At 44.8% G+C, this 16,565-nt stretch overlaps 1 protein-coding gene across 3 annotated transcripts in view; it reads left to right on the forward strand.

The window, feature by feature from the left end:
• LOC135527919 (coiled-coil domain-containing protein 71-like) overlaps nucleotides 1–4,702 on the forward strand; it is a 28,315-nt gene extending 23,613 nt beyond the window's left edge. For all 3 annotated transcript variants that reach the window (XM_064956579.1, XM_064956580.1, XM_064956578.1), the window contains one exon: nucleotides 2,149–4,702. In XM_064956579.1, coding sequence (XP_064812651.1) covers nucleotides 2,176–3,228 — 1,053 coding nt within the window. In that variant the 5' untranslated portion in view covers nucleotides 2,149–2,175 and the 3' untranslated portion in view covers nucleotides 3,229–4,702. The remainder of the gene's footprint in view (nucleotides 1–2,148) is intronic.
• The last annotated feature ends 11,863 nt before the right edge of the window (nucleotides 4,703–16,565 follow it).

The raw sequence follows: 16,565 nt of genomic DNA on the forward strand, positions 1-16,565 counted from the left end.
ACACCCTAGACCCACTCCAATTTGCTTACCGCCTCAATAGGTCCACAGAAGATGTAATCACACTGCCCTAACCCATCTGGAGAAGAGGAATACGTATGTAAGAATGCTGTTAATCGATTACAGCTCAGCATTTAACACCATAGTGCCCTCAACTCGTCATTAAGCTCTAGACCTTTGGTCTCGACCCCGCCCTGTGCAATTGGGTACTGGACTTTCTGACGGGCCGCCCCCAGGTGGTGAAGCTAGGTAACCACCTCTCCACCCCGCTAATCCTCAACACTGGGGCCCCACAAGGGTGTGTTCTCAGCCCCCTCCTGTACTCCCTGTTCACCAATGACTACGTGGCCATGCACGCCTCCAACTCAGTCATCAAGTTTGCAGATGACACTACAGTGGTAGGCTTGATTACCAACTACGGTGGGATGGCCTACAGGAAGGGGAGAGGGCCCTTGGAGTGTGGTGTTAGGAAAACAACCTCGCACTCAACGTCAACATCACAAAGGAGATGATCGTGGACTTCAGGACACAGCAGAGGGAGCCACCCCCCCCCCCCCCCTAACCACATCGACGGGACCGTAGTGGAGAAGGTGGAAAGCTTCCTCAGTGTACACGTCACAGACAAACTGAAATGGTCCACCCAGACAGTGTGGGGAAGAAAGCGCAACGGCACCTTTTCAACCTCCAGGAGGCTGGAGAAATTTGGCTTGTCACCAAAAACACTCTCAGATGCACAATCGAGAGCATTCTGTCAGGCTGTATCACCGCCTGGTACGGCAACTGCTTCACCCACAACCGTAAGGCTCTCCAGAGGGTAGTGAGATCTGCACAAAGCATCACTGGGGGCAAACTACTTACCACCCGACGTCACAGGAAGACCGACAAGATCATCAAGGACATCAACCACCTGAGCCACTGCCTGTTCACCCCGCTATCATCCAGAAGGCAAGGTCAGTACAGGTGCAACAAAGCTGGGACGGAGAGACTGAAAAACAGCTATCTCAAGGCCATCAGAGTGCTAAACAGCCATCACTAACATAGTATGTCAAATCTCTAGCTGCTTCAATAATAAATAATTGGATGTAATAAATGTATTACTAGTAACTTAAAACAATGCCACTTTATAATGTTTACATTACTCATCTCTTATGTGTATGTACTGTACTCTACACCATCTTGCCTATGCTGCATGGCCATCGCTCATTCATATATTTATATGTTCGTATTCATTCCTTTACACGTGTGTGTGTGTGTGTGTGTGTGTGTGTGTGTGTGTGTGTGTGTGTGTGTGTGTGTGTGTGTGTGTGTGTGTGTGTGTGTGTGTGTGTGTGTGTGTATATATATATATAAGGTAGTTGTGAAATTGTTAGATTCTACTGCACGGTCGGAACTAGAAGCACAAGCAGTTCGCTACACTCGCATTAACATATGCTAACCATGTGTATGTGACATAGCTGCCACACAATACGCAAACTTGCAGCAAAGCAATGCAAAGTTATTCCTGTTTCTACATTCCGTTTTGAAATGCCGCATCCACCGTAAGTTGAATCAAAAGCAAGCCTACTTTGTTATGTGACAACGGTCATACACCTGTTTTTGTGGCAGAGGAGACTCTGCCCATCAGATCTGAACGAAAACAATCGAGGGGCAAACTCTCATTCTCCAAATTTGACATTTTCTCAGATTAAATATGACAGGAATTTTGTTATGTCTTGTGCTTTTTGGAGCTAATTTGAATAAGAATGCTCAATCTGTAAAAATTTATTCCAGTTGGAATTGTCAATTTATCATTTGTCCAAGTCTATGGTGGAAATTGCCTCACTGAATTTTAGCTAATGTTAGTCACCCATGGTTGGTAGATGTTTTGAATCTGTTTTAAAATAGGCAAAGCTCTTTTTTATTTTTTTATATTTTTTTTTACTGATGTAACAACACATTTTTCAGAGTTTGTAGGTCTCCCTCTCCAGCAAGATTATGAATACAGCTTTGTTTGTAGTCACTTTGGTGGTACGTTGAATGTTGGGTTAGCCTACTTGATCAGAAACCTTAACCTGAAATTTCCCTTATCCAGGGTTTTGAATGTCAATGATTTACAGAAGTTGAGTATGAAGTCAACATTTTTATGACTGTTTATTCTCTTTTTGCCCACAGGGCTGATCTCGGACGCCAATATCACCAATGCTACAAATTACAGAACAGATGGTATATGCCATGAATTGTAAGGAAGCCACAGAGAAGGTTGTCCAGTCATGGTCACGTTTCAACTCCGCTGGCCAAACTACTCTACTAGAAACTCTGAAAGCGTTCAGTCCTATGTCAAAAGACCTTTTCGATACTGAGAAAGAACTGGCCACTTTTATTGAGGGACTCAAAGATGAAGGTCACAAGCCTACTGTACTTAAAAGCAAAGATGTTTATGGTTACAGGTCTTGTACTGCAGTACTGAGGCCTGTAATAAAGACACAGAGCACACTGGACATTGCTGTCTCAAAGGTTCAAAAGCCTGGCAAAAAGAAGGGTAGAAAACCCCATGGCAAGAAGACTGAAATCAACTATTCTTTGTTAAGTGCAGCAGCAAAAGTTGTCCTGAAGAATCAACCCACAATTATTTTGACAAATCTGTCAAAGGAGTCTCTCAAACAGACTGTCCTCTCTCAACCACCGACCTTGGCTGTTGTGCCTGTTCAGATGCAGTCATACATAAGACTGACCAACATCACTGGACCCTCTACAGGCCACACAGCGAGACTGCAGTTCCACACAGGTGTATGGTCAGGAGAGGTGACTGTGCCCAACTCTCATCGACCACTATCTCTAACAGGTACCCAAGTACAGCCTTCGGAAGGTACCGGAAACTTAGCAAAATCAGTCACTTTGAGGAGAGTGAACTTTTTGCCATGCCCAGTCAATATCATCGGAGTGCCTGCCATACTGCAAAACGACCGGGTTTTGAAGGAATGCAACGGAATGCCTTGCTGGAGGGACCAGAAAAGGAAAAGGACTGACGAGGCTGAAGACAAACTCTGTGTGAAGAGGCCCAGAAATGAGGTCTGGCTGGTCAAAGAGCAGTCTGAAGACCTTAGACTGAGTGAGAACAACCTGAGGTTCAAGGTGATTAAGGTTGATGACTCGATCACCGATGAGGAGGTGAGGAGGAAAGCCCAGAAGATACTGCGAGTTAACCTGTCACCGGTCATAGAGATTCAACCACTTATTGCCTACCCAATGTGACCGGCCGTAATATTTTTGGCTGCGTTTACACAGGCAGCCCAATTGTTTTTTTTAAATTGTTTTTTAAACCCAAATATTGACAAAGATCTGATCAGATTGGCCAAATGACCAATAATTGCGGGGGGAAAATATTTTTAATTGGTCTGTGTGAACACAGCCTTAAAGTCCTTTTGTCCTCCATGTAAATTTCATCCGTTTGTTGCATCTCATCAAGGCAGTGCTTTGTCTTTTAGCTGTGCTCAGCTTGGGAGTATTGGGATTGTTTGGGAGGCTTTTTGGAGATTTGGAAAATCCTATTTCTTTGTTAATATGTTTAGATAAGGGGACGCTGGGTTATTGCCTAAACATCCAAAAATATGGTTTAAAGTTTTTTGTTTACACTGCGCATACTATAGACTGCCCCTTGACTGTTGAGTGATGGAATGGTGAAGTGTGAGGCACAATGGCTGTTCCCATAGGAGTTGTACCTGCAGTATATCCTTCTTTACATGTGTGTTTTTGGGACACTGAAATTTCATTCATCTGTTTTATAAATGATACAAACATCTGATAATGAAGCCATGTCATGTATAACTATGCAGCATTCATTTGCTAGAATATTACAGATATTTTATATACATCACTTTTTAGTCATGTCATTTCTACTGTATGTTGGATTAAAGGGGCAATTGACATGGTGTGTTTTCCTGATGTGTTATAAAGGTAGTTTTTTTCTTTTTTGGACATGACAGTTAAGAGATCCTAGCTATATGTTAACATTTTATGGCTTTTATTCTCATTTGTACAAAGTTTAAGGCATTTTATTCCATTATCTGCATTTAATTTGTAGAAGTATTTACATGGCCTTATGAGTTTTCAGTGTTTTTAAAGCCTCTGGAGGAAACGCTCTAGCCTATATTGTGTATTATCTGACATTTAGAACTATTCCTAAAGCATTTTCTAGCTTTGAAATTTGATATTTGGACCTTGTTTTTTTCTGTAATTGGAGGAAGTATGCTAGTTGGTTTCTTTTATTCAAGTATCCAACTCTCCATTAGGTTCAACTGATTTGATTGATCCGTCCTTGACCTTTCCATTCTCAATCGAAGGCAGAATAAAGCTTTTTTTTGCTTTGGGTTATATTTTGCTTGCTTTGATTTTCATGTGCCAAATGTATATTTTTGGTGCTTCTCAATTGCACTTTCTTTTTTTTTCTCCTTCTCCCCCAACTGAGAATGTTGTTTCTGTTAGCTACATATTCTAAATCACACATGCTTTGAACAAAATGTCTGAGGCACTTTTAGGTTTGTGAAGAGGTAGAGATACATTTCATGTTCAATGTAGCTTAATTTATATCTATTTAAAAAACAACTTTTTTAAAAACTTTTTGTATGAACCACAATGATACTCTTAACAAAGACATCTGTTAACATGTTATGGTCATTGTGTGTTGAAATTACTGTTGAACTGTAAAATAAAGCATTTTGACCACTTCTTTCTCTGGATTACCTGGCATTTACATTTTAATAATGGGTCATTATACTCATAAACATGTTTGTGTGATGACTAGTACCTTTTTATTTCTTTACTTTTACCCCCTTTCCCCCCCAATTTTGTGATATCCAATTGGTAGTTAGTCTTGTCCCGTCGCTGCAACTCCCGTACGAAGGTCGAGAGCCATGCGTCCTCCGAAACACTACCCTGCCAAGCCGTATTGCTTCTTGAAACACTGCTTGCTTAACCCAGAAGCCAGCCGCACCAATGTGTCGGAGGAAACTACGTACAACTGGCAACCGTGTCGGTGTGCATGTGTCCGGCCCAACACAGGAGTTGCTAGAGCGAAATGGGACAAGAACATCCCAGCAGGCCATACCCTCCCCTAATCCGGGCGACGCTGGCCCAATTGTGCGTTGCCTCTTGTCTCCCGGTCGGCTGCCACACAGCCCGGAATCAAACCCGGGTCTGTAGTGATGCCTCAAGCACTGCAGTGCTTTAGACTGCTGCGCTACTCGGGACGCCCAATGACTGGTACTTTTGCCTGAAACCTGAATAGTTACGTTCGTTCAAGCTAAATTCTAGACAGACTTAAGCCTACATAGTGTTGTGACACACAGGAGACGTGGGTTCGAACCCAGTTGGTCAATAGCAGTGTGAAGGGAAATGTTTGCTTTTCTAATAACCAATTTGACTGGGTTCATGCAAGTGACTGACCGTGCCTGGGAGAATCCTCATCAGTATTGGCAATTTTGTACGCCCAGAACATTGTTTTGAGGACGGATATCTCAGTTTCAAGGTCTAAGCATGGAGGGAAGCCTCATGAGGTATTGGTCGCTCACATGTTTGCACCAAAAGTTAATGGTGAATTTATGAATAATGTAACTCATGCGAATATAATTTGTCTGTTTAAGCAGTATATAAGAACTAACTGGACTGCCCTGTTGGAGCTCTTCACTGACGTGTAGTGTACTATGGTGCATTGAGTTTGTTGAAACCGCTCCAGCTTGCTGTTAATAAAGAATGATTAATTTAAGATTGACTTCAGGTGTCCCTGGTGATTTCCCTGACAATTTGGCATCACAAACTAAATGATTGGTTCTGCCTGTGGAGTTTTCCAGTGAGGGCCTGCGAGGGAAAACCGTTGGTGCACTTTATAAAGCGTGAGGGGAAATTCCTGTCTGACCAACAGACAAGGACCCTTACTGCGAGCTGCCCAGGAGGGGACCCATCATCCGTGGACAATTGAGGGACACTGCAACTGGATTTCAGTAAGTCAATTTAAAAGATTTAAAAATACAAATGTTTTGTAAAACTAAACAAAAATGAAGGTACTATTAGTCTTAAGAAAGCTAGAGCTTGTCTCATAGACCAGACTAGAGTGAGGGCAAGTAACGGTACCATGGAAAAGCCCCGCTGACAGATGTCGAGGCATTTATAAGTGTCGATGTGGTCTGTAGCCACGTAATTGCACAAGGTGTTTTTGAGCACATTTTATTTTAGATTATTAGTTCTAAGATATTTGTAATTTAGGTAAGTGGGAAGCTGAGTTCAACAAATTACATTTGGAATAATAACAGGATTGACATTTAGATGAGATATTACTGTTAAGTACTGAGTGAATGAGAGCTGTCAGGACTAACTCTGGTGTGAAAGAGTTGTCTCTGAATGAATACCCTAATCAGTTCTGTGTGAGCTGAGGTTTTCCCAGTTCTGTGTTAGCTGAGTTTTTCAATCTTTAACATTATCTAGAGGTTTTGTCCACCACCGCCCGTTGATCTACAGGTAGTGAGCACTGACCGGAGAAGCCTAGTCTAACAGCTGAGATGGGTGAGTGCTGTTTATTGATTACGCCGGACACAGATTTCCTCAAACATATGTACCTCTCAGGCTGGCTGCACTGTGATCATTGCTGGTGGTGTGGATGTGAATACCTAAGTATAGAAGCAGCAAGACTAAGAATCCATGTGGGCGATGGGGAGACTTGGGAGATTCGGCAATTCTGGGGAGATTTGGGATGACTGGGGAGATTTGGAAGACTGTGGAGACTGAGATTTGGAAGACTGGGGAGACTGAGATTTGGGAGACTGAGATTTGGACGACTGGGGAGGCTGAGAGGTCTGGACGACTGGGGAGGCTGAGAGGTCTGGACGACTGGGGAGGCTGAGAGGTTTGGACGACTGGCGAGGCTGAGAGGTTTGGAAGACTGGGGAGGCTGAGAGGTTTGGACGACTGGCGAGGCTGAGAGGTCTGGACGACTGGGGAGGCTGAGAGGTCTGGACGACTGGGGAGGCTGAGAGGTCTGGACGACTGGGGAGGCTGAGAGGTTTGGACGACTGGGGAGGCTGAGAGGTTTGGACGACTGGCGAGGCTGAGAGGTTTGGACGACTGGCGAGGCTGAGAGGTTTGGACGACTGGCGAGGCTGAGAGGTCTGGACGACTGGGGAGGCTGAGAGGTCTGGACGACTGGGGAGGCTGAGAGGTCTGGACGACTGGGGAGGCTGAGAGGTCTGGACGACTGGGGAGGCTGAGAGGTCTGGACGACTGGGGAGGCTGAGAGGTCTGGACGACTGGGGAGGCTGAGAGGTCTGGACGACTGGGGAGGCTGAGAGGTCTGGACGACTGGGGAGGCTGAGAGGTCTGGACGACTGGGGAGGCTGAGAGGTCTGGACGACTGGGGAGGCTGAGAGGTCTGGACGACTGGGGAGGCTGAGAGGTTTGGACGACTGGGGAGGCTGAGAGGTCTGGACGACTGGGGAGATTTAGGAGACTGAAGATTTGGAACAGTGGGGGGACTTTCAGATTTGGAAGACTGGGGGAGATTTGGAATACTACAGAGGTTTCTTAAGACTGTAAAACTGGGATATTTAGGGAGACTGTGAAGACTAGAGAGGTTTGGGAAATTTGGAATACAGTAGAATTGGGGAGGTTTGGAACACTTGGGAGATTTAGGAGACTGTAGAGATTTAGGATAATGGGGAGACTGGAGATATTTGGGAGACTAACTGGGAGAATGGGAAGACTGGGGAGATTTAGGAGATTTTGGGAGTTTTGGAAAATGGGAGACTTGGAACACGGGATATTTGGTGAGACTGGGGAGATTTTGGAAGATGGTAGAATTGGGGAGATTTTGGAACACTGGGGAGATGGGGCAATTTGGGAGGCTGTGTAACAGAGATTTGGGAGACTTGGGGAGATTTGGGCGATTTGCGAGATTGGATATATTTTGTAGACTGTAACTGGGAGATTTTGGTAACTGGGGAGACTGGGAGATTTGGAAGACTGGGGAGACTGAAAGATGGGGAGATTTGGTTGATGGGAGATTTTGGGAGTTTTTGGAAAACGGGAGTATTGTGAAGAATTTGTAACACTGGGGACATTTGGGGAGATTTTGAAAGACTGGAATTGGGGGTGTTTTGCAACTGGAGACGGGGAGATTTGTGCGACTGGGGAGATTTGAGCGACTGGGGAGATTTGAGCGACTGGGAGATTTGAGCGACTGGGGAGATTTGAGCGACTGGGGAGATTTTGTATACTTGGGTGACAGGAGATCTGGGATGACTTGTTTGTGAGACTGTTACTGGGATATTTGGGGAGACCAGGAAGTCTGGAGAGATTTGGGGAGATTTGGATTTCGGGAGATTTGGGAACACTGGGGAGATTTAGTAGACTGGGGAGAGTTTGGAGATTTGGAAGACTGGAGATAATTGGGAGACTTTCTAACTGGGAGATTTGTGATTCTGGGTAGATTTGGAAAGAGTGGGGGAGATTTGGAAAGAGTGGGGGAGATTTGGGAGGTTTGTTAGACCGTGCCCTGGCCGTTCTCCGCTTAGTGTGCCCAGGTACATCCTCTATGTTGTGAGTGGCTACCTGGTTGATCCTGCCAGTAGCATATGCTTGTCTCAAAGATCAAGCCATGGAGGTCTAAGTACAAACGGTTGGTAGAGTATAGCAGAGACTGGGGAGATTTGGGAGAATTGCGAGAAGAAGTATTTGGGAGACTGTAACTGGGAGACTGGGGAGGCTGTGAGATTTGGACGACTGGGGAGGCTGTGAGATTTGGACGACTGGGGAGGCTGTGAGCTTTGGACGACTGGGGAGGCTGTGAGATTTGGACGACTGGGGAGGCTGTGAGATTTGGGAAGACTAACTAGGATATTTGGGGAGGCTTGGAAGACTGGAGAGACTGTCAGATTTGAGAGACTGGGGAGATTTGAGAGACTGGGGAGATTTGGAGTTTTTGGAGGACTGGGATGTTTTGGATGACTAGGAGATTTGGATGACTGGAGAGGTTTGGGTGACTGGGGAGATTTGGGAGACTGGAGTTTGGAAGACTGGGGAGACTGGACATTTTGGAGTTTTGTGAAGGCTGGGGAGATATTTTTATTTCACATTTATGTAACCAGGTATGCTAGTTGAGAAGAAGTTCTCATTTACAACTGCGACCTGGCCACGATAAAGCAAAGCAGTGCAACCGAAACAATAACACAGTTACATGGAATATAGAAGCATACAGTCAACACAGGAGCCCATTCTACGGGTGGGTGTTATCGTGACCAGTGAGCTGAGATAAGGCAGAGCTTTACCTAGCATAGACTTGTGATGACCTGGAGCCAGCGGGTCTGGCGACAAATATGTAGCGAGGGCCAGCCGACTAGAACATACAGGTCGCAGTGGTAGGTGGTATAAGGCTCTTTGGAAACAAAATGGGTGGCACTGTGATAGACTGCATCCAATTTGCTGAGTAGAGTATTGGAAGCTATTTTGTAGATGACATCGTCGAAGTCTAGGATCGGTAGGATAGTCAGTTTTACTAGGGTAAGTTTGGTGGTGTGAGTGAAGGAGGCTTTGTTGCGAAATAGAAAGCCGAATCTAGATATGTGAAGACTGGGGAGCTATGGGAAGACTGACTGGGGAGCTATGGGAAGACTGACTGGGGAGCTATGGGAAGACTGACTGGGGAGCTATGGGAAGACTGACTGGGGAGCTATGGGAAGACTGACTGGGGAGCTATGGGAAGACTGACTGGGGAGGTTTGGTAAGACTGACTGGGGAGGTTTGGGGAGAATTGGAATAAGGGAGAAATGGGGAGCTTTTGGAACACTGGAGAGATGTAGGAGAATGGTGAGAATGGAGATATTTGAGAGACTAACTGGGATATTTATGAAACTGGGGAGACTGGGAGATTTGGAAGACTGGGGAGACTGGGATGACTTGAGAGGTTTGGGAGACTGTAAAACTGGGATATTTGGGGAGACTGGGAAGACTGGGGAGATTTTGAATACGGAAGAATTGGGGAGGTTTTGGAAGACTGGAGAGATGTAGGAGAATGGAGATATTTGGGAGACTAACTGGGAGATTTGGGAGAATGGGGAGACTTGCAGATTGGGATGACGGGGAGATTTGGGTTATTTGGAAGACTTGGGAGAATGACTAGATTTGGGAAGTCTGACTAGATTTGGGAAGACTGGAGAGATTTGGGAAGACTGTAATTGGGAGATTTGGAAGACTGTAACTGGGAGATTTGGAAGACTGTAACTGGGAGATTTGGAAGACTGGGGAGACAGAGAATTGGAACGACTGGGGTTATTTGGGAGACGAAGACTGGAGAGATTTGGGAAGACTGGAGAGATTTGGGAAACTGTAACTGGGAGATTTGGAAGACTATAACTGGGAGATTTGGAAGACTATAACTGGGAGATTTGGAAGACTGGGTAGACGGAGAATTGGGACGGCTGGGGTTATTTGGGAGACGAAGACAGGAGGTTTGGGAAGACTGGGGAGTTTTGAGAAACTGTAACTGGGATATTTGGGAAGACTGGAGAGAATTGGGGAGATTTTGGAACACTAGGGAGATTTAGGTGACTGGGGAGATTTGTGGAGACAGAAGAATGGGAGGTATGGGAAGACTTGGGAAACTGGGAGATTTGGAAGACGGGGAGATTATGGAAGACAGGAGAAATCTGGAGATTTATGAGATTGGGGAGATGTGCCCTGGCCTTTCTCAGTTTAGTGTGCCCAGGTACAACCTCAGTTGTCAGTGGCTACCTGGTTGATCCTGCCAGTAGCATATGCTTGTCTCAAAGACCAAGCCATGCAAGTCTAAGTACACATAGTTGGGACAGTGAAACTGTGACTGGGGAGATTTGGGACGATGTGTAACAGAGCTTTGGGAGACTGGGGAGAATTGCGAGACTGGAGATATTTGGGAGACTGTATCTGGGAGATTTGGATGTCTGGGGAGGTTTGGGAGACCCGGAGAGAGTTTGGGAGACCGGGAGAGGTTTGGGAGATTGGAGGAATGGTTAGACTGGGAAGATTTTAAAGACTGGGGAGAATTTGGAAAACGGGAGATTTTATTTTATCTTTATTTAACTAGGCAAGCCAGTTATAAACAAATTCTTATTTTCAATGACGGTCAAGGAACAGTGGGTTAACTTGCCTGTTCAGGGGCAGAACAACAGATTTGTACCTTGTCAGCTCAGGGGTTTGAAATTGCAACCTTCCGGTTACTTGTCCAACGCTCTAACCACTAGGCTACCCTGGGAAGTATTTGGAAATCTTGGTAAATTTGGGGAGAGTGGGTAGATTGGGGAGACTGGGGAAGTTTGGGAGACTGGGGAGGTTTGGGAGACTGGAGAGGGAGATTGGAGAGGGAGACTGGGAGAGGCTTGGGAGACGTTTGGAGAGGTTTTGGAGATTTGGGGAGACTGGGGAAATTGGGAGACTGGAGGAATCGTTAGACTGGGGACATTTTAAAGACTGGGGAGATTTTGGAAAACGGGAGGTGTGGGAATTATTTGAAAATCTTGGGAAAATTGGGAGGAGTGGGGAGATTTGGGAGACTGGAGTTTGGCTGATTTGGAAGACTGGGGGGGGGGGGTGTTGGGAGATTTCTATGACTGGTGAAACTAGGAGATTAGGAAGACTGGAGAGTTTTTGGAGACTGACTGGCAAACTGGGACTGTAGAGGTTTGGGAGACCAGAGAGGTTTTGGAGATTTGGGAAGACTGGGAGATTTGGAAGACTGGTGAGACTGGACAGGTTTGGTAGGCTAACTGGGAGATTTGGGAGACTGGCTGATTTGGAAGACTGGGGAGACTGGCTGATTTGGAAGACTGGGGAGACTGGCTGATTGGGGAGACTGGCTGATTTGGAAGACTGGGGAGACTGGCTGATTTGGAAGACTGGGGAGACTGGCTGATTTGGAAGACTGGGGAGACTGGCTGATTTGGAAGACTGGGGAGACTGGCTGATTTGGAAGACTGGGGAGACTGGCTGATTGGGAAGACTGGGGAGACTGGCTGATTGGGGAGACTGGCTGATTTGGAAGACTGGGGAGACTGGCTGATTTGGAAGACTGGGGAGACTGGCTGATTTGGAAGACTGGGGAGACTGGCTGATTTGGAAGACTGGGGAGACTGGCTGATTTGGAAGACTGGGGAGACTGGCTGATTTGGAAGACTGGGGAGACTGGCTGATTTGGAAGACTGGGGAGACTGGCTGATTTGGAAGACTGGGGAGACTGGCTGATTTAGAAGACTGGGAAGACTGGCTGATTTGGAAGACTGGGGAGACTGGCTGATTTGGAAGACTGGGGAGACTGGCTGATTTGGAAGACTGGGGAGACTGGTTGATTTGGAAGACTGGGAAGACTGGGGAGATTTGGAAATACTGGGGAGATTTGGAAAGACTGGGGAGATTTGGAAGACTGGGGAGACTTTTAAAACTGTCCCAGATGCTAATATATGCATATTAGTATTGGATAGAAAACACTCTGGAGTTTCTAAAACGGTTTGAATGATGTCTGTGAGTATAACAGAACTCATATGGCAGGCGAAAACCTGAGAGAAATCCAACCAGGAAGTGGGACATCTGAGGTTTGTAATTTTTCCAAGCTTGGCCTCCCGAATACACATTGAGATATGGATGATGTTGCACTTCCTAGGGCATCCACTAGATGTCAACCATCTTTAGAAACTGGTTTGAGGATTCTACTGTAAAGGCAGAGTGCCTTGGTCTCATGACGCGCGCTCCCGACAGAGTAACTTCTCGTTCCAGTGCTTTTCTGAAGACCAAGGAATTCTCCGGTTGGAACATTATTGATGTTTTATGTTAAAAACATCCAAACGATTGATTCCATACATCGTTTGACATGTTTCTAAAGGACTGTGACATGACATGTTTCTAAAGGAAGTGCCTGCGCCTCATGAAGATGGATTACTGGGCTGAAGACGCTAACAACAAGTGGCTATTTGGACATAAATTATGGAACTTTATGGAACAAATCAGTCATTTATTGTCGAACTGGGATTCCTAGGAGTGCCTAGGAATCTTCTGATGAAGATCATCAAAGGTATGTGAATTTTTATGGGGTTGTTTCTAACTTTGTTGATTCCAAAATGGCGAATATTCCTCTGGCTGCTTTGGGTTCTGAGCGCCGTTCTCAGATTATGCTTTTTCCGTGAAGTTTTTTTGAAATCTGTCACAGCGGTTTCATTAAGTATAGCTTTAATTCTGTGAATAACACTAGTATCTTTTATTAATGTTTATTATGACTATTTCTTCAAAATCACAGGATGTTTTGGAATCAAAACATTACTGCGCATAAGGCGCCACTGTAAACTGAGATTTTTGGATATAAATATGCACATCAAACAAAACATACATGTATTGTGTAACATGATGTCCTATGAGTGTCATCTGATGAAGGTCATCAAAGCTTAGTGATACATTTGATCTATATTTCTGCTTTTTGTGACTCCTATCTTTGGCTGGAAAAAATGGCTGTGTTTTTTTGACTTGGCGGTGATCTAGCATAATCATATGTTGTGCTTTAGCTGTAAATCATTTTTGAAATCGGACACGATGGGTAGATTAACAAGATGTTTATATTTCATTTGCTGTATTGGACATGGAAATTTGTGAAAGTTACATATTTCTAAAATATATTTTTGAATTTTGCGCGCTGCCTTTTCAGCGGAATGTTGTCGAGTGCGCTAGCAGTAATAATTTGTCATACAGTAAATAGTTTGTCTGGATTTCCTGAATCAGAAATGTCCTAAACTAAACTGTTCAGGTCTGTCCTCTCTCAAGGTTATGGCGAAGATGACCACAGATGGTATCTCGATGCACGGAAGGGATAATTCAACCAAGAAAGTGAGCCTCACCACCTCTAACCATCTGAAGTAATAGCAACAATGGCGTTCACCTCTTCTTACTGAGTCCAAGCTAGCAACCTGTACACAGCATCCAGTTCAAGCTATTAACTGACCTTTCTCTCATACCTTTTCTCTCATGCCTTTTCTCTCAGTAGTGCGACATGAGTCCACGTGGAGTGAGCATGGATAGAGAACCTGTCCAAACTTCTCTCATGCTGCTTGTCTACTTGGTAGGAAAATGTACAAGACATAATGGACCGTAAAGGACAGTGGCGGCTCAGGTGGGTGATTTGTCTGCTTGGGAAAATCAGATCATTATCAAGGGCCATCCACTTTGAACATTGGGAGGACAAACTGAAATAATATCTAAAGAAGAAAATTAAGAAATGCCAGAAGAATGAGTGCTGGGAAGGGGTTAACCATGCTCGTAATTGATTTAGGCTTGTCCAAAATTGTTCATTTGGAGTATCAGGTTAATTGTGGAGGTCTGCAAACTGCATAGTAATTTAGACAAAAAATGCATTGAGATACCGATCTGTCATTAACATACAACTCGCGTCAAAAGCTCCAGCTGTAATGTCATTGCCAAAATCCATAAATTAAATAGTGTAATGAAGCGTACAGTGCATCCGGAAAGTTATCAGACACCTTCACTTTTCCCCATTTTGTTACGTTACAGCCTTATTCTAAAAAATATATATGTTTTTTTAAATCCTCATCAATCTACACACAATACAACATAATGACAAAGCAAAAACAGGTTTATAGACATTTTTGCAAATTTATGTAAAAAAGATAACTTATTTAAATAACTATTCAAACCCCTTGTTATGAGACTCAGAATATTGCTCAGGTGCATTGTTTCCATTGATCATCCTTGAAATGTTTCTACAACTTGATTGGAGTCCACCTGTGGTAAATTAAATTGATTGGACATGATTTGGAAGGGCACACACCTGTCTATATAAGGTCCCACAGTTGGTTTTTGCTCTGACATGCACTGTCAAGACATGAGGTTGAAGGAATTGTCCGATGAGCTCCAAGACCGGATTGGGTCGAGGCACAGATCTGGAGAAGGGTACCAAAAATATTCTGCAGAACTGAAGGTTCCCAAGATCACAGTGGCCTCCATCATTCTTAAATGGAAGGCGTTTTGAAGCCAAAAGATTATTCCCAGAGCTGGCTGCTCGGCCAACCTGAGCAATCGGAGGAGAAGGGCCTTGGTCAGGCAGGTGAACAAGAACCTGATGGTCACTCTGACGGAGCTTCAGAGTTCCTCTGTGGAGGTGGGAGAACCTTCCAGAATGAGAACCATCTCTGCAGCACTCTACCAATCAGGCCTTTGGTAGAGTGGCCAGACGGAAGACCACTCCTCAGTAAAAGGCACATGACAGCCTGCTTGGAGTTTGCCAAAAGGCACCTCAAGACTCAGACAATGAGAAAAAAGATTCTCTGGCCTGGTGAAACCAATAATAAACTCTCTAGTCTAAATGCGAAGCGTCATGTCTGGAGGAAACCTGGCACCATCCCTACAGTGAAGCATGGTGGTGGCAGCATCATGCTGTGGGTTGTTTGTCAGCAGCAAGGACTGGGAGACTAGTCAGGATCGAGGGAAAGATGAATGGAGCAAAGTACAGAGAGAGATCCTTGATGAAAACCTGCTCCAGAGCACTCAGGACCTCAGACTGGGATGAAGATTAAGCTTACAACAGGACAATGACCCTAAGCACACAGCCAAGACGAAGCAGGAGTGGCTTCGGGACAAGTCTCTGAACGTCCTCGAGTGGCCCAGCCAGAGCCCGGACTTGAACCCAATCAAACATCTCTGGAGGGACCTGAAAATAGCTGTGCAGCAACACTCCCCATCCAACCTGACTGCTTGAGGGGATCTGCAGAGAATAATGGGAGAAACTCTCCAAATACTGGTGTGCCAAGCTTGTAGCATCATACCCAAGAAGACCCGAGGCTGGAATCGCTGCCAGAGGTGCTTCAACAAAGTACCGAGTAAAGGGTCTGGACACTTATGTAAATGTTATATACAGTGCCTTGCGAAAGTATTTGGCCCCCTTGAATTTTGCGACCTTTTGCCACATTTCAGGCTTCAAACATAAAGATATAAAACTGTATTTTTTTGTGAAGAATCAACAACAAGTGGGATACAATCATGAAGTGGAACGACATTTATTGGATATTTCAAACTTTTTTAACAAATCAAAAACTGAAAAATTGGGCGTGCAAAATTATTCAGCCCCCTTAAGTTAACACTTTGTAGCGCCACCTTTTGCTGCGATTACAGCTGTAAGTCGCTTGGGGTATGTCTCTATCAGTTTTGCACATCGAGAGACTGAAATGTTTTCCCATTCCTCCTTGCAAAACAGCTCGAGCTCAGTGAGGTTGGATGGAGAGCATTTGTGAACAGCAGTTTTCAGTTCTTTCCACAGATTCTCGATTGGATTCAGGTCTGGACTTTGACTTGGCCATTCTAACACCTGGATATGTTTATTTTTGAACCATTCCATTGTAGATTTTGCTTTATGTTTTGGATCATTGTCTTGTTGGAAGACAAATCTCCGTCCCAGTCTCAGGTCTTTTGCAGACTCCATCAGGTTTTCTTCCAGAATGGTCCTGTATTTGGCTCCATCCATCTTCCCATCAATTTTAACCATCTTCCCTGTCCCTGCTGAAGAAAATCAGGCCCAAACC

This window comes from Oncorhynchus masou, chromosome 33 (genome assembly GCF_036934945.1).
Source record: "Oncorhynchus masou masou isolate Uvic2021 chromosome 33, UVic_Omas_1.1, whole genome shotgun sequence".
NCBI classification, from domain to species: Eukaryota; Metazoa; Chordata; class Actinopteri; order Salmoniformes; family Salmonidae; genus Oncorhynchus; species Oncorhynchus masou.